This window comes from Stylophora pistillata, chromosome 2, assembly GCF_964205215.1.
Source record: "Stylophora pistillata chromosome 2, jaStyPist1.2, whole genome shotgun sequence".
Classification (NCBI taxonomy): Eukaryota; Metazoa; Cnidaria; class Anthozoa; order Scleractinia; family Pocilloporidae; genus Stylophora; species Stylophora pistillata.
Window position 1 is genome coordinate 47,593,188 of NC_142520.1, and position 21,387 is coordinate 47,614,574.

Genomic DNA, 21,387 nt, shown 5'->3' on the forward strand with positions numbered 1-21,387 from the left:
AAATTCGTACGATCTTGTTCAATATATTAGAATTAGAAGACTCCTACGAAAATTTAGAATCGATAATCTCTAAAGTTAGTAAATATTCTTAGTAGCTATCACCTTTGTCTCGCCCATCCTACCTTATCCATTTTATCTTATGTATTCACTCACAACATAATGCGCTGTCAACTTGAATTAAGTACATAGTTGTTTCCGTAGACTTAATTTTTTTTCGTATTTACCATCTATTTATTCATCTGTAGTTTTGATTGTTTGTATTTTCCTCCTCTTTTACTGATTATCCTGGCCCGCCTCGATTAGCACTGCTATCATCGCTGCGGAGCCAGGGGAATAAGGTTTTATTGTTGTTATTGTTAAATAAACGTGCTTAAACGTGCTTAAACGTGGTGCTGCGTCGGTGGGGGTAGCAACAGATAATTTGATTTTATCAACTGAGTTGATAATGTAAATTGGCCACCGTTTAAAAAAGTTTCAAAGCTAACGTTCTGAGCGTTAACCCTTCTTCAGATCGGATGGAGCAATGGTGCGGTTTTCGTGTGTCAATATGCAGAAAGTGGAGTTGCGCTATTGGTGGGAATGAGGTAAAAAGAAAAAGAAAAATAAACTAGTAGAATAAGAAACGTTCATTGACACCTATGGCATTAACAGTGCCGATTTGAAAGATAAACTTTTGTTCAAAAGTTGTTTGGCTTTCCGAACTTCCTGAGTGTAAGGAATGGGCGCAGACTGCAATATGCTGCTAAGAATGATTAGGTAGATTAAAGTATCTAGCGACTGGTTTTGACGCGTCCATGTTATTCCCGTCTACGTCGCAAAGCTGTCGTCGGAAACGGCCACTTTGTAGTGTACCTGTTTCGGCAATGTATCTCTTTTCGCAATAAGTGCAAGTTATCTAACACATGACATAAGCGGAGGTACACGTGAACTGATCAGTAGTCTTAATAGATCGTTTGGGTCGCGATATCTTCTCAGTATTGTGAATGAAAGGCGAAGCATTGCATCGTACATATTTGAAAGTTCTGGGTTGGTCATTAGTTTGAAGTGAACTTCTGACCAAAAAGTTCAATATGTTTTTGTCGCGTTTGAATATAATAAGTGGAGGTTGCAAAAAAATAGTGCCAGACCCTTGATTCTTTTGAAGTAATTTAAAGAATAACTGTTCAACTGCGTGGTTGTGGGGATGAAATGTGAGATTGAATGGAATGTGGTAGGTGAATTCTTCTTATGTGACGTTAGAAATGCTGACTGTCAATCAATAAGTTGGGCGCAGTGATGGCCGGCTTGAATAACAGAAACACGATAACCATCTTTTTCGAAAAACCGGCACATTGCCTCCGATCTGTCGAAAAAATCAGAGTCTCTACATAAACTACGAGGCACTGTCAGCCACACTAATGACCCTTTTCGGCTTTCAGGTCGAGTACTCGCAACGTGCAGAATGTTGCGACATATCCGGGTACTTTTTTAAGCCAATCAGCGGTCAGTTTGAAGGTCCTCCGAGAAAAGAGAGCGACTCAATCAGTACTCAGTTGGGAAGCTAATCTTCAATTTGTATAGTCCGATGAACCATTTGCGAAACTTCACAGTCAGTGTATAAAAAACTTTTCCTATGTTTCATGTAAACTGTTAATTCTAGTTGATAAACTGGGCACTGTAAGTACATGTGGCAAGCAGCATTCTGCGCGGTTGCATGATTTTTTGAGGTACTCTTGCCCTAATCCTCTCTGTCATGTCTTTGAATTCTTCTGCTCTCTCGCGATTGACTGCGTTTTTTGCCAACTGAGCTAAAGACGTCTTTTAGGTAGCTAGTGTGCTTGATATGTGACATGCCTAACGAAGAGCGTCGTCACTTTGATGAAGCGCACCACCGGCTTCCTTCCTGGCCTGGATTTCCATGGGACAGGCCTCCCAGGCGGACTGAGATCCCAAGGAAGTCCCTATCTAGCTCATTACACCTTTGTTCCGTTATAACAGAAATAAGTACCTGAGATATTGCATTTTTCAGTGGTATTAATAGATCGTATCTGTCAGGAAGTGTTCCTAGGTACTAGGTTGCCGATGTGAAAGCGACAGAACGTGCCTGTAGCTGTGTTTGTAGAAACTCTGCCAGTTGAGCTACTTCACTGACCCAATCAGACACTTCATCACTGAAAAATTTGTCTAGATACTCTCGTAAGCCTGTTACCGCGCCAAGATTTTTCTTCCCCTCCAATGTTATTTTAATGCTCGTTTCCTTAAACACTTCTTTCACACTTTCTTTCTTGTCCGGTTTTGCGATAATCCAGTAGTTCTTGTCGTTTGGAGGGTACCAAAAATCTGGACCCATGAGACTTAGCATGCCCCACCCACATTATTTGCGCACTAGCACTGCTTCACTGTGGACGCCTTCTGTAGACATGCCCTCGGAGGCTGGATGCTAAGAGAATATAGAGTCATAGCGATCGGATCTGCCTGTGATTCTCCTGCCTTCTGCTGACAGGATTTCTTTGTCATCCGTGATAACTTAAGAGTAGTTACAATGTTTATTTCTGTTCTAACTGGCCTTGTAATCGGTCTTTTAAGCATTATTAAGCGCATATAAAATCTGGGTACACTTGTCAACCCTGTACTCTTTTAAAACCTTAAAACCAGTCAAATTGAGACAACCTTTTGACGCAACAAGCTACAATAAATTAGTGTGAAATGTTCAGCAGGCAACCGTGGACGATACTCCTACTCTTGTACGCTGGATCAGCGATGATCTGATCGGCCCAAGATAACGAATATAAAATATAAATATAGAGGCAAGACCGATACAACGTAGATAAGTAAATTTTAAGACAGAACACTATATTTCGGCTGGCCAATCCGGCCTTCTTCAGGTGCAGTGGAAATTAACAGAGAGTTGGGGTGATGCTTAATAGATAGCTGTATGATGTAACAGCGGAAATCCGATAATTATTATCCTATATACAATGCTAACATTAAACATGATTACTTACATTACTACCAGGTTCATTATTGTAAATATGTTTTAAAAATTTTGCAAGGAATACTTGCAAAAAGTAATGGAGTGTTCATCAAATATTTCTGTTGTTCTATTTTTTGAGAAAGATATCTATTTCACTCCTTTTATTAGCTATTTCCATTGATACTCTTGGGATTTTCGGTGTTTCATTTTGCTCAGAAAACACTGAATGATGCTCTCAACAAACTCCTCTTGCTTTCATAAATGGTTTTCTTACCCATTTAAATTATGGTATTCAAAATAAGTTATATATCCTTTGATATACAGCCCAACGACTGACTTTCCAAATAAAATATTTCCATCGTTAAAACTATAATTTGAATCAAGCGTGCACGTGGAGCTCCAATTCACAATTTGAACCTAGAATTTAGACAACGGAGATGCATTGTACATACAAATGCCTGAGGAATTCATCATAACTGTTCCAAAAGATGCCTAAACACGAGGGTCTAGAGACATTTTGTGCAGATTATAATTTTTGTTTAGAAATCTATGTATAATACTAAAACTCTCTTAATTTTGTATCTAACTTGCTCTAATATGGAATGACGCGAAAGTCTTTCCAAGGAGAATTTGTTTTAAAAAAAGAATGGCTCCATTTCTTTTGTGCCGAGAGAGTGCAAGCGGACGTGGTTTTATCATTTTTAGATCGCTTTTGAAGTTCAATCGCTTTTTTTTTTTGGAAATCTAAACAAATTTTATAGAATCAAAGTCGTAATCTTTGCGAAAAGCAATAGTACATTTACCTATTTACTGGCTGGTGATAACTTTAACGGGCCACCGTTGATTAAGTCTATGAGGAGTTCTAATAACTTTAACTCCCGTAAATTATTGATAAAATGCATTTGAACAAATAGGGGAAAATGCAAGTGTAGATACACATGGAATATTTCCTCGCAAATATAGTTTTTATGCTTTTCACGGCTGGTGTACTTCCTGTTTCTCTTTAAGCGGTTACGTAATACATTACAACATGACATGGTCATGTGACTGGGGCTCAAAGTAGTTCATTTGACAGCATGTTATTGGCTTAGTGACCTAGCATCTAGCATCCAACTATGCATCTAGCATCTAACTATTCGCCATTTTTTCGTTGAGCACGAGAATGGGTCGAGTCAGTTGGCGCAAGACACGCTGGGGCGACTTTAGGGGACGAGTTTCAAGATGGCGGCGAAAAAGGACAGCGATGGTGACACAATAAGGCTTACTGAACAAGATACTTCTGGAGCAGAGCTCTCAAAGAGCCCTTAAAATTGCACAGTGGTTATTCTTCGCTAACCTTCTTCAAGCCTACACGTGTTTCGAACTTTCGAACTGTTTCAGCTACGTTGGACCTTTAGATTACATATTTTTTACGTCTCATAAGTCCTGTTGTCCCCAGTTACGTCAGGTTAGCGATTCTAAGAGTTAAGCTATTAATTTTTGGTTTTTTATATCCCTTGTGACCATCCTAGTCCTTACCTCCGACTCTTTTGTGTCTTTATTTTTGGTCATTCTTTCGTAAGAAGAATGCATGATGACTTGTCATCTCGTTTTCATCCTCGTACGGACCTGAATTTCAATCTCTCACACGCTAAGGTTTGTTTTCACGGGCGTGGCGGTCGCACACTTCGTGAGCTTCGAACTTACGATATCCACGTGGTCCGTATCTCAAACCTGACGTGATCATTTTGGAGTTAGGAACTAATTATTTGACAAATCTATTGAGGAGCTCGTTTCTTTGCTTTTGGAGGCATTTTCTGTTCGCGTTCTAGGCGTCTGTCGCGTTATTCCACGTGGAATTTCTTTCGCTGGGTACGACGGATTCCTTCAGCGCATCTCCCTGCTGAAACAGTATCTCTCCATCGTCTTAGCTTCATCTCAAGTTTTTTGTTGGACTCACTCTTCCTTCTCTAGCCCTTCTAAACCTTCCTATTTGGCTGATGGTGTTCATCTGAACGCGGTTGGCCAGTATTTGTCGTAAAGGAGCTATAGGGGAACAATCTTGAAATTACTGGCCTTGCTGTGAATTTCGTGTTTGTCATAATTTTCCTCTACCTAGTTTACCTTACTGATTTTTACCTTTCCTTTGTATTCTTATGGGTTTAGTATAAAGTTTTTTTTAATTATTGCCTTGTACTTATTGCCTTGTACTTTCGAGGTTTTTTGACATGGCGCAGACGAGTCCGACATAAGAGAACCTTTGCTGTTTGGTTTAGGTTACGTGTTATAGTTGTGTGCAAACGAATACAAATTAACATCACTGTACAATCTTAACTGATTTATCATGTTTTAAATTAGAAAATGCCACTCGTACATGCCGGTTTACTTGTATTTGAAGACGACTTTAAGCTTAAAAACCAAATTCTGTCTCAAAAAAATTATGGACTACCGCATAGTTCTGTTGCGTTTGACAGTGGCGTCAAGTTGATATCGACCATCTATTGTAAGATATAGAGATCGAGAAATCTTTTTCAGCCAAATGTTTATCGCCTCAGCTGGCGACCGAACGCCGATAGATCACAGCCCTGTTATTTGTACCAAAATATCCATTTTAGTGAGAGCCGTTTTGTTATATGTGTTAATTATTAGAAAATAATACATCCAATAAAGAATGGTAAACGCTTTGCCATTTATTCATCACACCTGACAGAGGGGAGCGATATAGCGAGTTTACTTGAGCAGGCGCAAATGAAAACGCTATGTTCAAGTTTATATTGCCATTCAAGTATGGTAACGATATAAAATTTAAATTTTATGTCATGACCATATAAAGATACTCTGTTTAAAATAATTGGTTTAAGAGTTCAAAAGGGAGGATCAAAAGAGAACCGGCATTTTAGTCTTTTGATCAGGCTTCATGAAGCATAATTTGCATGCATTGTAGTCAGCGATATGTAATCTGCGATTTCGAACTCTCACGCGGCGGATGGATCAGGACACAGCAAAGATATGATATTATTTTGTCTTGGTGAGGAAATTGTCCACAAGAGAATGTAGAGAGCCGCTGGGTGTTCATAGTATTGCAAAGTCCTTGTATGAGTACCTCTAGTGTCTTGTATCGATATTTCAAGGAATCTTAGTCGCTTGATTACAACTACATTGGGCAAATAAAAGTTATGGCCATTGTTTATCCCAGCAGTTTTGATCATTAATTAAAACTAGGGATTTTTCTTACTTCTCATTTTGTCGAAAGTGATATTTACCCTGTCATGGAAAACTTGGTCTGCACTTTTCATCAGCTTTTTTTCCAGTATGTCTGTATTCTGTAAGTTTGCGATTGACCCTTTAAGATTTTGCCTTATTGCAAACGGCATTCAAATCTGATAAAATTATCTTATTGTATTTACTTGTGTATACTGAAAAAGTATTCACAGCTCCTGGGATATTTCATATCGGTATAAGCGCTTAAAAGGGTTGCATAACTAGTAATCATCTTGTTTGAAATAGGTTGGGGTCTTATCGCATAATTTAAAAGTACAGCCATTCTTTAAGAGTGATGATCACAACCTCTGCCAAAAGGGGATTACAGCTTTTCTGGAGAGGAATGCGAGACCGCTCTATTGACGGGTTCGAGCAAAGGATATCGTTTCTTAGTTTACTTCGTGTCCCTTCAATTCACTTGGAACATTTAGTAAAAAAAAAAAAGGACCAATCTACTGCATCACAATATCATCTCTAAACCTCTTTTTTTCCCGCGAGATGACGGTTATAAGTGCTAAGAGCTGGTATTTTCACTTTTTATACCACAAATTTTCAAAAATGGATAAATTAATTAGTATTGCACTGTACTCATGTCCGATTTATTGCACTGCGTTTGGAGATCAATACTTTTTTATGATTCGCTTGATTTTCTTTATTATTATCATTATGAGTAGACAACACAGTCTTCTTCCCAAGGAAACCTATCCCCTGCCTTCCATTACATTTGCATTGAAAGTTTCTACTTCATAGTTCTTTCTGTTCTGAGACCACAGATCCTTGCTCTAATCTGTGATATTCGTACCAGTGCAAGATGAATTTGACGCGTTCCTTACACGTTCTTCAAAACTTTCATTTTTGGGGTCGTATGAAATGGTCCTAAGAAAATTAAAAGAATACATCCGGATTTAAAATCTAAAATTTGACGATGGAATTGCTAACTCTGTAGTCTGGACGTGAACATTGAGCATTTCTTGCATCGCTGGGGACTCTCCTGGTTTACTCTTGAACCCCTTAAGCAGATGAGGGCGGTTCTCCAAAGAGCAAAAGAGAGCATATTACTCTCCCTTTTTTAAAGCTATCAGCTCCGCGAGGCTCATTCGCCCGAGTGTGGTAAATATTAGGGGTGCAAATGATTAGTGCTAAATTTCAAGAACTTTTCTTTAGTACTGGCTTTTCTTTTCATTAACATGCATTCAGTAGATCTGCTGTGGGTCTATATTCTTATGGGACTCGGCATTTGGGTGGCAGACCCTGACATCTGAGAATGCCGATCGTTGGTGTTTGCAGGTTGCACGTGTGTGAAGGTCCAACTTGGAGCCTTATGCTTTGTCAGCTCCTCTTATCAGCTGTGCTTCACTGATGTCTTTAAGGATGGGATCAACTTCACCATCACCGTATACCGCACTCAAGAATTCAGCTACCAGGTCTCTCGCATCATCATGTCTTTGTATGAAAAATTCTCCTCGTTTAGAAGTCATGGCGCAGTCTAGCGTAAAAAGTTCCCCATGTACACACGTGGAGTGCATATTTTGATAGTTTGTCAAAATCACGGAATTCCTGTTTATTCAGGTTCAGGCCCAATTCTCGGGGATGAAGTACAGTCAGCCACACTACCGATACTTTTTCAGCTGTCAGGTTTAGCGTTTCCATCGCGTAGAATGCGACGACACATGTAGGTACTCTTTTTAAGTCCATTGGCGATAAATTTGAAGGTCCGCCGAGAAAGTTAAAGAGAGCCAAACAATGATGGAAATGGGTAAAATACGCCTACCTGAGCGTATGTTTTTTAGTTTTAATCTCAAACTAGTCGTAATGGCTATTTGCCGGTAGATATAGTCTGTAGAAGAGGGCTCAATAAACAAAGTTATATAAAGTTCGTTTTGTGCGGTTTCTATAACCGTAATTGAAGCTGCTTTTTAAAATAGCAATTTTAGGTGCTATACAATATGGAAGTTGATCTATAGGGTGAATAATCCGATTAACTATTCGCGAGATCCCATTGTCAGCATAAGGAAAAGTTACTCCAATGTTTCATGCAAATTGTTGTTGCGCTCAATGATAAACTGGGCACTGTAAGTGTATGTCGCGAGAGACAATGGCATACTGTTTGGTGACCTGATCTTTAGTGGTGCCTTCGCCTTTATCCTCTCTGCCCTGTCTATTGGTTGTTCCGCTGTTTCGCAATTGACTGCGTTTGGTGCCGACTTAACTAAAGACTCATCTCGTAGCTGGTGTGTTTAAGATGTGATATGATCAATAAGGGGGCTTATTGATCACATCACATCTTTCCGGCTTGGATGGCACAGGTCCCCCAGGTGGACTGGAGTCTCAAAGATGTCCTTATCTAAGTGATTATACCTGTGTTCAGTTATCACAGAATAAGTACCTGAGATATTGTATTATTCAGTGGCTCTAGTAGATCCTCGCTGTGAGGCAGTGTTCGGGACCCTGAGGGAAATCTGCGAATTCAAGCGCTTCACTGCCCCAATCAGACACCTTCTCACCAACTTAGTTATCTAGACACTCTCGTGAGCTCATCGCCGCGCCCTTCTCTTCTTATGTTAACGTTAGTTTCCTTAAATACTTCTTCCACACTTTCTTTCTTGTGTGGCTGTTCGGTAATCCTGCAGTATTTTGGAAAGTAGTAAAACTCTAGACCCAGGGTATCCAGCATGCTTCACTATCTTTTGATTTCTGTAATAGAGCCTTCCCCACCCGCATCGTCGGGGAACCAGCACTCCTTTACTGTTGATAGCTTCTGTAGACTCATGACCATAGGCTGGCTGCAAGGAGCCTTAACTGACGGCGATAAGTGAACAGTAGTTACAATGTTTACTTCTCCTTTCAGTGGCTTTGTAATCAGTCCTTTAAGAATCATTACACGCCTATAAAATCTGAGTTCGCCTGTTTTTGAACGTAGTTTTCCCATCGATTTCGAGTGGCCTTGTCAACTCCGTATTAAACATGACGAATGGCTAAATCGTACTGAACTAACTAAACACTTCATAACATTTTGATGCCCTTCTTTTGCAAGTTTAACAAGCAAGCAAGTACGTTTTTCTACCATACCACAAAGATACAATAATAGGTAAATTAAAGAGTGCCCCACGGTTTATTGACCAGACCCTGTTTCGATTTGTTGTATGGAGTTTAGAGATCGGCGCTGTGTAATGTCGCTTCACTTATCGATTACTCTCTAACATGGGAAAACTTGTAAAAGGCTGGAGCTAGGAGTAGAGTATTTGACAAGAAGAGTTAAAAAAATACGAAAGGAAATTGTGGTCCATTAAAATTTCATTGACAAACTTCCTTCACAAATAGTTTTTCATCAGTAATATCCATGGCGACCAAAACTTAAAGATATATGATTTATATAGATATATATGAGAATGCCATGAAGTGTTCAGGTTTAGCAGAAGTGAGGACAGGGATCAAGCGGTAGGTCCACAGGCAGCATGTGACTTACCACATTGCAGGGGGAAAAATAAACTCTCTGACCACGTAAACAGAACGTTCCTACTTCATAGCTGATTTTATTTGGAGCTTAGACAAAGCTGCTCGTATTTACTGGTATTTTTACAAAAGTGCAATGGACTTGACGCGTTCCTTTCATAAATAAGACAGACTCTAAACTTACAGTCTTCTCAGCTGGGTATTGTTACTGAAAATGCCTGGTGGTAATTTCTTCAACTGGTTATTATCCAAATACCTACCAAAAGTAATGTAAAGCAGTGTTAATTAGATTGTGCCTGTCGACATGGTGCAGGAGCTGTGTTTGCCCAAAAATTTTGTGTGTTTTATGTCTTCTTTTTTAAAGACCTAAGAAATGATACTCGTTTGTTGTGTGTGTGTGTATGTGTAAAGCACTGAAAACAGCTATATGCTTTACACATGACTATTCCCCTTCTCCTATTGTTCAATGTTGTAATACATGGGGCTTGACATTACAAACTAGTCCTCATTTTACGCCAAGCGACATTGATCGCAGAGAGGGGGAAGGGTAAGGTACCAAGACAATAAAAGTGTTAGTAGTATTGTCTTCACTTACACAATCACAAATGATGACGTCATGTTTAAACTTATTTCGCTGAGTAATGTCAGGTCGTAAAATATGTATTCTTTATAAAAAAGAAATTAGTCGCAGGTTTAAAAAGTAAAGAAACCCGACATGCCAGTCTTTGAGTCAACCTATGAGAGTCAGAATGAGTACCATTATCGCGAACTGAGAGCTTTGCATTAAAGAGGATCTCACTTGAAGGGTTAATAGTCTTTGGGAAGATATGAAACTGCTCTGTATGGTTTAAAGAACATTTCTGGACTTAAAATCGAGTGTCTCCATTTTATTCTAAAGCATTTTCTCCTCTTTTGCTTATCGAAAGTCTCGGAAAATAATGGTTTCATTAAATCTTGGTTCATCATTTACTGACATATGCATCACGCAGAGCGGCGATTTCTTATAGTTGTTTATTTCATGTGCGCATAGAATGTTCTCTACCTTTCGTCTTTCCGTACATGAGGTTGCATTTTATCCTTTCTTGCCTTTTAAAAATCCTATTACACTCGAATTCCGATAAATCTCGAATCTTCAAGGGAAATTGAAAAAGGTCGAGTCATTGGGAGTTCAAGTTGCCGGGAGTTCAGAACAAAGGACCAGAAAAACAAAAATTCGTTCGCTCAAAATCCGCGACTACTATATTTAAAGCACCGAAGAGGATGTTTCATTATACCCTCATTACTCCCATTCACCATATTCTAAGGGCATCAGAATATGCAAATTTCCAGTGCTATTACACTGAAGGGCTTATGGAAAATACTAAAGTCACTAGAAAATCGCTGCTCTGATCTACTGATATTCTCGTCTACTCGGGATGGATTTGATGCGTTCTTTACTTACAAAGGGCAGGCTCCCAACTTACAAGTAATACAAAGCAAGTAAAGAGGGTACGTCTCTAACGAAATTGTGGTCGTGCGTCGGTGGGGGTAACAACAGCTAATTTGACTTAATCAACTGAGTTGATAATGCAAATTGGCCACCATTTAAAAGAGTTTTAAAGCTGACGTTTCGAGCGTTAGCCCTTCGTCAGATCCAGTGGAGGAATGGTGCCTTGTGGGTATGTTAAAAGGTAGAAAGTGGAGTTACGCTATTGGTGAGAATAAGGTGAAAAGAATAAGAAGAATAAACTAGAAGAATAAAAAGTGTTAATTGATACCTATGGGATTAAGAGTGCTGATTTGAAAGATAAAGTTTTGTTCAAGAGTTTTGTGGCTTTCCAAACTTCCTGAATGTAAAGAAAGGTCACAGATTAAAGTATCCAGCGACTGGTTTTCACGCGTCGTTGTTATTCCTGTCTACGTCGCAAAGCTGTCCTCGGAATCGGTCAGTTTTTAATGTACCTGTTTCGGCAATGTATATCTTTTTGCAATAAGTGCAAGTTATGTAACACATGACATTGGCGGAGGTATACGTGAACTGATCAGTAATCTTAATGGATCGTTTGGGTCTCGACATTTTCTGAGCGTTGTGAATGAAAGGACAAGTATTGCATCGTACGCATTTCAAAGTTCTGGGTTGGTCATTAGTTTAAAGTGAACTTCTGACCAGGAAGCTGCCTGTGTTTTTGTCGCTTTTAAATATAAAAAGTGGAGGTTGCGAAAAGATAGTACCATTCTCTGGATCGTTTTGAAGTAATTCAAAAAAACAATGATTTAACTGCGTAGTTGTGGGAGTGAAGTGTGAGAGTGAATGGAATGTGGTAGGAATTCTTCTTATGTGACCTTTGAAATGCTGACTGTCGATCAATAACTTGGCCGCAGTAATGGCCCGCTTGAATAACAGAAACAGGATAGCCACCTTCTTCAAAAGCTGGCACATTGCCTCTGATCTGTCGAAAAAATCAGTCTTCACTACATAAAAGACGAGGTGCTGTCACTCACACTAATGACCCTTTTTTAGCCCTCAGGTCGAGTTTTCGTAACGTACAGAATGCTGCTACACATCCGGGTACTTTTTTAAGCCCATCAGCGGTCAATTTGAAGGTCCTCCAAGAAAAGAGAGCGACTCAATCAGTACTCAGTAGGGATCTAATCTTCAAGTTGTATATTCCGATGAACCATTTGCGAAACTTCACAGTCAGTGTATAAAATGTTTTCCCATGTTTCATGCAAACTGTTAAGTCCTAGTTGATAACCTGGGCACTGTGAGTACATGTCGAAAGCAGCATTATGCGCAGTTGCGTGATATTTTGAGGTACTCTCGCCCTAATCTTGGCTGTCGTGTCTTTGAGTTCCTCTGCTCTCTCGCGATTGACTGCGTTTTTTGCCAACTGAACTAAACACGTCGTGTAGGTGTAGAATACAAAACGTTTCCCGTGTTCAGTCCGCGCGGGACTGGTAATCTACGTCATGTACTGTTGATATTATGGTATGGACCATGTGCTCGACCTCCAGAAGTCAAAGTTCGGTCCTAAATGTTTGTTTATTTTTTCTCATGAATGTTTTCTTTACGTTTCCTTCGAGTCCACAAATCTTGTGAGTATGTTCTCACTGTAGTATTTTCGTTTCGCTTCGTTTTGTGTACGTTTGTTTCCTTTTTTGTAGAGTCAAGCCAGATCTTCGTAATTAAAACCTTATTCGAGTATTCAAGTCTACATTTGCTTTTGAAGATTTACATTGGATTCGCTGCTTATCGTCTTGGATTTCGTCAATTGTGCAATGGAATTATCCGTTCTTTGATTGATCTTGTGCCATCAATAATTTGTTTTTTCGCTTGTGGATCGGTTGTGGATTAGCATGGACTCACGTGGGTTGAGAAAGAAAACCGTCGACGGCACCGCTCATGAAAGAATTCTTCGCTTAAAGCGTAGCCGGTCTGGTTCAAAGGCGGTCGTCACCAGAAGACAGCGCGAATTAATCCAGCTTATGGAGAACTCTGACAATGTTGATCAGGTTAGAGCGAAGTTTCTTGAGTTTGAGTTAGCTATGAGAAATATTTAGGAAGCACATGATAAGTATCACGCTGAGTTGATTGATGGAAGTGCCATTCGAGACTCAATCGAGTATTTTAAATCAGTGAAGCGTGTGGGAACCACCGTGTTTCAGTCATTTGATGCGTGGTTACAATCAGCTGAGTTTAAGCTCCAAGAAGAGTTAGATCTTGCCATTAGTCTTCATCCCGAAGATTCTATCAGTAATATTGGCTCTGTCAATTCAAAGTCTGCTGTGAGTTCTAGAAGGCGTAAGTCCAAATCTAACGCAAGCTCCAGTATCTCATGGTCAAGCACCGCCTCAAGTGCAAGGCTGAGAGCCTCTGCTAAGAAAGCTGCCTTGTCAGTAGAAGCATCCGCATTGAGGACACGGCAGGATATTCATTTACAAGAGCTGTTGTCGAAGCAGAAGAAAGAGAATTTCGAGCTGGAAAGCGAGCTAGCAAAGGCCGAGGCAGAAGAATTGGTGTACAATCATTGCAAAGTGCAAAGTCCACCAAAACCATCAGGTCAGTCACCGACTTCACATGAAACTAAGGAGGGCAACACTATGACTGTCCCTGAATGTCAAGAAAATCTTACACTGACCCCAATAACTCAATTTTCGACTTCCACCCCATATCAAGATAAAGATAAAGAAACTGTGGAAGTTGCGATTGATCAGACAGAGAAGGATTGCAGTCCTTTAAACCCAGATGCCTGTGAATGGAAAGGTTACACACACTCCCCCCTCTACAAGTAGTGGTGAAAGTACTGAAAGCAAATCATTGGAACAACATCTAGATCTTAGTCACAAGAATGTCAGTCACACAACTGAGGTTCAGAAGCTGCAACAACAACAAAATCAACAGCTTCAAGAATTACTGAAACAGCAGCAGCTTCCAACATTAGCGATGTCGTTGCCACAGCCAGAGATCTAGGTATTTTCAGGCAATCCTGTTAAGTACTCGGACTTTGTACGAGCCTTTGCGAATTTGATAGAGTCAAAGACAAGCAGCCCGAGCTCTCGTTTGTACTATCTCGGCCACTATACGTCAGGGGAAGTGAAGGAGTTAATGCAAAGCTGTTTGTCAATGGATCCCGCAGAGGGCTACAAGACTGCTAGAGCACTTCTCAAGGATAGATATGGTGAAAGCTACACAGTAGCTCTCATTGATCAAGTAACAAAATATCCTCAGATTAAGGCAGAAGATGGTCCTGCTTTGCAAAGGTACTCTGTTCTACTTACAAGTTGTAAGAACTCGCTCCAAGAAATTGGATACTTGAGCAAAATCGAAAACCGTGACACTCTCCAAAAGATCATTGGAAGGCTGCCATTTGGGCTAAGACAGAGATGGCGTGAAAAGGCTGACCACATCACAGCGGATTTGAAAAGGGAAGTTACTAGTGGAGATATTGCAGAATTTGTCCAAGCAAAGGCTAGAATCGCCAATCACCCAGTGTTCGGGAACGTCTATTCAAATGAAGACAGGAACACTGCTGCAAGCGCTGGTTCCAAAAGAAGAAACAGAACACCATCAAAGGAGCACAAAGGTTCTGCTTTCACGACACATGGAACTACCCCAGAAAGCCCCACTGACCCTCCTAAGGACGACACCGAAAATGTGCCGAAGAAGTCGAATATTAAGTGCCCACTGTGTAAAGAGAGTCATTGGCTGTCACGCTGCCAGCTCTTCAGAGGAAAGACAGTCCACGAGCGAATTACTTTTGTGCGTAGTGGAGGACTGTGCGATAATTGTCTCGTGGCAGGACATATGGCAATGTCTTGCCCCAAGCAGAGCTACTGCCAGATAGTCGGATGTAAGATAGGTCATTGAAAATATTCTACATTCTTAAACCCGAAGAATGACAAGCCAGCCAAAACAGAACCTGCATAAACATCTGAGACTCAGTCGAGTAACGCAGATAATGAGAAGCAAAATGATCGAGCTCGAAGCTGTTTCACCGAAGTGATTGCGTGCGAAGGAACGTGTAGTGCCACTGGGGCCGGAGCGTCAGCTACAGGACTTGCCATAGTTCCAGTTAATGTCAGAGCTAAGGGAAAGGAGAAGATGGTTCAAACCTACGCGTTTCTGGATCCAGGATCGAATACTACGTTTTGCACTAACAAGTTGATAGAACGTCTGGGCACAACAGGTAGAGAGGCGACATTGTCTTTAACTACCATGGATAGTGATAATGTTAAGAATGAGAGTCTGGTGGTCAATTTGGAAGTTTCTGATCTGCAGGGACGTAATGTTGTTGAACTGTCTGATCTTTTCTCGCGAGTTAAGCTTCCAGTCACACTTGATGACATTGCAGCTCAAAGTGATGTGGAAAGGTGGTTAGACCTGAAAGATATCGACTTACCTCGTATTGATGCCGACGTCGGATTGCTCATAGGCAGCGATGTGCCCAAAGCTCTTGAGCCTCAAGAGGTGCAGAGAAGTGAAGATGGTGGCCCATATGCTGTGCGAACACTGCTAGGATGGACCATCAATGGCCCACTTGGTAGGCCGAGTAAGTCAAGCCTTACAACAAACCGTATTCAGTCTCATGTTCTCTTGGACCAGCAGTTCGCGCGTTTCTGTGAAATGGAATTTAACGATTCGCAGTTCAGCATTGAGAAAGGATTGTCGCAAGATGATAAGAGAGCCCTTACCATGATGGAAGAATCTGCCGAGTTTCGCGATGGTCATTATGAAATTGCACTTCCTTGGAAGGTCTTCCCTCCTCATCTACCTAACAACAAGTTAGTCGCTGAACGTCGCCTTGGGTTGCTGAAGAAGAGACTGGTGCAGGATCCGGAACTACACCGGAAGTATTCTGTATCTATGGATGACTTGTTTAACAAAGGTCATGCTCGAAAGGTTCCTGAAGATCAGCGTCATGGTTCGCCCGCATGGTACTTACCTCATCATCCTGTCACTCATCTGCAAAAACCCGACAAGGTCAGGGTGGTCTTCGACTGTGCGGCAAAGTTCCAGAATGTCTCGCTTAATCAACAAATATTGCAAGGACCCGATTTAACTAACTCACTCACTGGAGTTCTGACAAGATTTAGAGAACAGCCCATAGCCATTATGGCTGACATCGAGGAGATGTTTTATCAAGTGCAAGTACCAACCGAGGATAGCAGGTATCTCCGCTTCCTGTGGTGGCCGGATGGTGACACGGATAAAGAACCAGAAGAATTTCAAATGCTAGTTCACCTTTTCGGAGGTGTCTCGTCCCCTAGTTGTGCCAATTACGCACTGCAGAAAACAGCCGATGACAATGCAGAACATTTTGACAAAGACACCATTCAAACAGTAAAAAGAAATTTCTATGTTGACGATTGCTTGAAGTCTCTGGAAGATAACCAACAAGCAAGTCGATTGGTCAATCAACTACGTCAGTTGCTGGCTAGAGGAGGGTTTCGTTTAACAAAATTGATTTCAAATGCATACCATGTCATTAAGTCAGTCCCCATGTCTGAGAGAGCCGGATCCGTCAAAAAGCTCGATCTCGAGAACTTGCCTGTAGAGCGTACCCTCGGCATTCAGTGGAATGTCCAGTCAGATACATTCCGTTTCAAGATTGTTGTGAAGGACCGACCGCCAACGAGGAGGGGTATTCTCTCTGTCATAAGCTCAATTTATGACACTCTGGGATTCATTGCCCCGTTGATTCTGCCTGCGAAACCAATTCTGCGTGATCTGTGCCGCAAAGGATTAGACTGGGATGACAGAATTCCACATGAAGATTTAGTGCGTTGGCAAGACTGGTTGAGGGAACTTCCTGAACTTGAACAGTTCGCCATTGAACGTTGTTTAAAACCCAAGAACTTTGGCCCGCATAGCGTCCAGCCAAATTCACAATTTCTCAGATGCATCAAGTGAAGGATATGGTGCTGTTTCGTACCTTCGAGTCGTAAATGAAACTAAAAATGTCCATTTTGCCTTTTTGATAGGGAAGTCACGACAAAGGCCTCAGAAGTCAGTTACTAATCCTCGCCTGGAGCTGTCAGCCGCTTTAGTTGCCACTAGATTGAACGGGATGATGGGGCACGAGCTGGATGTTGCAGTGGATGAAAGGTTCTTTTGGACCGACAGCACATATGTGTTGAGCTATATCGTGAACAAGGAAAGGAGGTTCCAGACGTTCGTTGCGCACAGAATTACAACAATCTATGAAAGCTCGCGACCAGACCAGTGGTACTATGTTGGTACAGGTTCTAACCCTGCTGACGATCCATCTAGAGGACTTTCCGCTGAAGAGCTTATCAACAAAAATCGCTGAACCAGTGGCCCTTCCTTTGTCGGGGAAGCAGAGGACTGCTGGCCTAAGCAACCCGACGTTCCTGTGGAAATAAAGGGAGATGATCCCGAGGTAAAGAAAGAAAGGAAAGCCTTCTCAGTAGCGTCTACAGTTGAAGTCGACTTCTTAAACCGAATGGTGCAGTCCTGTTCCTCCTGGTATAGGCTCAAGAAGTTGATGGCGTGGATACTACGCTACCGTTCTAATCTTCTGCGAGAGTGTCGCGGACGAAAGCAAGCCAGCGCTAAAGTACTCCTCTCTGGGAAACCCAGTCCCATCAGTGTAGAAGAAATGTACTCTGCTGAGATAGAAGTCTTGAAGTATGTACAAAGGCAAAGCTTTAGTGAAGAGTTGGTGTGTCTTCAGGATAAAGAATCAGAAGTTGTGTGCAAGAAATCAGTCCAAGCCAGCCTCACACTTTCTGTCAAGAAATCAAGCTTAATTGCCAAGTTGGATCCGGAGTTGCGCAATGACCTGCTGTGTGTTGGGGGAAGATTGAGGCACGCACCAATTGAACAAGAGCGAAGAAACCCTATAATACTGCCAAAGAATCACCATGTTGTAGATCTGATCGTCAGGCATTACCATTTACTTTCTGGACATTCTGGTCAAGAATATGTGCTCTCTTTGATCAGAAAGAGCTACTGGATTATCAAAGGAAGAGTCGCTGTGAGAACAGTTGTAAATCGTTTTTTAAGCTGTAGACGAGGACAGGCTCCGTCTGGAGCTCAGAAGATGGCCGATCTTCCTGCTGACAGTGTCACACCTGACAAACCCCCTTTCAGTTTTGTAAGCGTCGATTGTTTTGGCCCGTTTTGGGTAAAGAGGGCCAGAAGTCAAGTCAAGCGCTATGGTGTCTTGTCTACGTGTTTGGCTACCAGAGCCATTCACTTGGAAGTCGCCCAGACTATAGACACGGATTGGTTTGTAAACTCATTGCGCCGCTTCATTGCAAGACGAGGTATCCCTGAAGTGATGAGGTCCGATAACGGGTCAAATTTTGTTAGCGGAAACAAGAAACTCCAAGAAGCTATCTCTGAGTGGAATGAGAGTCGGATCCATGAGTTCTTCTTGCAACGAAATATCAAATGGCTGTTTAATCCAACATTAGGATCCCATTTTGGCGGCATATGGGAGCGATGTATTAGAACTGTGAGAAAGATTCTACTTGCTCTCATTAAGGAGCAGCCGTTGGATAATGAAGGGTTAACCACCCTAATGTGTGAGGTGTAGTCTGTTGGTAATGGGCGTCCCATAACGAAATCGTCAGATGACCCATCGGACTCTGAAGCTCTTACGCCGAATTAATTACTGTTGTTACGGTCAGGCGCGAATCTTCCTCCTGGCGTGTTCAGGAAAGAGGATGGCTACTCCCGAAGAAGGTGGCGCCAGGTACAATATTTAGCCGATGTGTTTTGGCGGAGATGGATTAGAGAGTACTTGCCGCAGTTGCAGGAGAGGCAGAAATGGCTTATCCATCACGGAACTTTCCCGTTAATGACATAGTGCTTGTGGTTGATGATAGAGTACCAAGATCTTCATGGCCTCTTGGTCGGATTATTGCTGTACACGAGAACAGCACGGATGGGTACGTGAGAAGTGTAACTGTGAAGACCAGAACATCGCTGTATGATCGCCCTGTTGATAAGATTGTTCTCCTGGAGTCGGTGGAGATGTCAGAAGGCATGAAATGAAGCATTACTGAACTGAACTATGATACGATTCGAACTTTATATTCTCTCGCAGAACTGTTAGATATGACGTTTTGTTTGCGTCAAGTTTCTTTGAAATCTTTGTTCATTACGTCCGATTTTAGGGGCCGGAATGTAAGTTACAAAACGTTTCCCGTGTTCAGTCCGCGCGTGACTGGTAATCTACGTCATGTACTGTTGATATTATGGTATGCACCATGTGCTCGGACCTCCAGAAGTCAAAGTTCGGTCCTAAATGTTTGTTTATTTTTTCTCATGAATGTTTTCTTTACGTTTCCTGCGAGTCCACAAGTGTTGTGAGTATGTTGTCACTGTAGTATTTTCGTTTCGCTTCGTTTTATTTACGTTTGTTTCCTTTTTTGTACAGTCAAACCAGATCTTCGTAATTAAAACCTTATTCGAGTATCAAAGTCTAAAGTAGGTAGCTAGTGTGTTTCATGTGACATACCTAACGAAGAGCGTTGTCACTTTGATGAAGCGCACTACAGACTTGCTTTCCGACCTGGATTTCCATAGGACAGGTCTCCCAGGCGGACTGAGATCGCAGGGATTTCCCTATCTACCTCATTACATCTTTATTCCGTTATAACAGAAATAAGTACCCGAGATATTGCATTTTTCAGTGGTATTAATAGATCCTATCTGTCAGGCAGTGTTCCTAGGTACTAGGTCGCCGATCTGAAAGCGACAGAACGCGCCTGTAGCGCAACAAGCTTTGGCGCAACAAGCTACAATAAATTAGTAACCCACGCACTCTAAATATGACCTGACTACGTTTTAACTTTTTTAATGCAAATCTTCTCTTACGACCTATATTACTTACAATACATAAACTGCATTACAACACATTACCCACAATGTATCAATTACGATACATTACTCACCATGAGCTGCTTGCAATGAAATCACACAGTTACTATCCTATATACAATGCTAACATTAAACGAATTCTGCATGATTACTTACATTATTAACAGGTTCATTCTTGTAAATATGTTCAAAAAATTTTGCAAGGAATACTTGCAAAAAGTAATGGAATGTTGATCAAATACTTTTATTGTTCTATTTTTTGGGAAAGATATCTAATTCACTCCTTTTATTAGCTATTTCCATTGATACTCTTGGGATTTTCCATGTTTCATTTTGCTCAGAAAGCACTGAATGACTCTTTCAACAAACTGCTCTTGCTTTCATAAATGGTTTTCTTACCCGTTTGAATTATGGTATTCAAAATAAGTTATATATCCTTTGGTATACAGCCCAACGACTGACTTTCCAAATAAAATATTTCCATCGTTAAAACTATAATTTGAATCAAGCGTGCACGTGGAGCTTCAATTCACAATTTGATCCTAGAATTTAGACACGGAGATGCATTGTACATACAAATGTCAGAGGAATTCATCGTAACTGTTCCAAAAGATGCCTATACACGAGGGTCTAGAGACATTTTGTGCAGATTATTTTTATTTAGAATTCTATATATAATACTAAATTGGAATTCTCTTAATTTTGTCTCTAACTTGCCCTGAGGGAGTGCAAGCGGACGTGCTTTTATCATTTTTAGATCGCTTTCGAAGTTCAATCGCTTTTTTTTTGGAAAATCTAAACAAATTTTGTGGAATCAAAGTCGTAATCTTTACGAAAAGCAATAGTCCATTTACCTATTTACTGGGTGGTGATAACTTTTACGGGCCACCGTGGATTAAGTCATAAGGAGTTCTAATAACTTTAATTAAGTCCCGTAAATTATTGAAAAATATATTTGAACAAATAGGGGAAAATGCAAGTGTAGATACACATGGAATATTTGCTCGCAAATATAGTTTTTATGTTTTTCACGGCTGGTGTACTTCCTGTTTCTCTTTCAGCGGTCACATAATACATTACAACATGACATGGTCAAGTGACTGGGGGCTCAAAGTAGTTCATTTGACAGCATTTTATTGGCTTAGTGACCTGGCATCTAGCATCCAACTATGCATCCAGCATCTAGCTATTCGCCATTTTTAGGTTGAGTGAGAGAATGGGTCGAGTCAGTAGGCGCAAGACACGCTGGGGCGACTTTAGGGGAGGAGCTTCAAGATGGCGGCGAAGAAGGACAGCGATGGTGACACAATAAGGCTTACTGAACAAGATATTCCTCGAGCAGAGCTTCCAAAGACCCCTGAAATTTGCACAGTGGTCATTCTTCGCTAACCATCTTCAAACCTACACGTGT

At 41.1% G+C, this 21,387-nt stretch overlaps 2 protein-coding genes across 2 annotated transcripts; both read left to right on the forward strand.

Moving 5' to 3' along the window:
- Positions 1-12,982: 12,982 nt before the first annotated feature.
- Positions 12,983-17,436, forward strand: LOC148739956 (uncharacterized). The gene is made up of 5 exons (XM_088749617.1): positions 12,983-13,138; positions 13,187-13,889; positions 14,158-14,976; positions 15,127-16,962; positions 17,108-17,436. Exons 1-5 carry the CDS (start codon positions 12,983-12,985, stop codon positions 17,434-17,436), a joined length of 3,843 nt encoding a protein of 1,280 aa, XP_088605743.1.
- Positions 17,437-17,589: 153 nt separating this feature from the next.
- On the forward strand, positions 17,590-18,687 carry LOC148739957 (uncharacterized). Its single transcript, XM_088749618.1, has one exon. The coding sequence runs from the start codon at positions 17,590-17,592 to the stop codon at positions 18,685-18,687; it is 1,098 nt and encodes a 365-aa protein (XP_088605744.1).
- Positions 18,688-21,387: the final 2,700 nt, after the last annotated feature.

Bases quoted from the DNA above. Each gene is read 5' to 3' on its own strand.
- LOC148739957 (XM_088749618.1), top strand. From the start codon at position 17,590: ATGGTGCAGTCCTGTTCCTCCTGGTATAGGCTCAAGAAGTTGATGGCG.
- LOC148739956 (XM_088749617.1), top strand. From the start codon at position 12,983: ATGGACTCACGTGGGTTGAGAAAGAAAACCGTCGACGGCACCGCTCAT. The intron at 13,890-14,157 runs GTTACACACACT...CGAATTTGATAG, and splicing joins AGATGCCTGTGAATGGAAAG to AGTCAAAGACAAGCAGCCCG. The intron at 16,963-17,107 runs GTTGTTTAAAAC...CCTTTTTGATAG, and splicing joins TGAACAGTTCGCCATTGAAC to GGAAGTCACGACAAAGGCCT.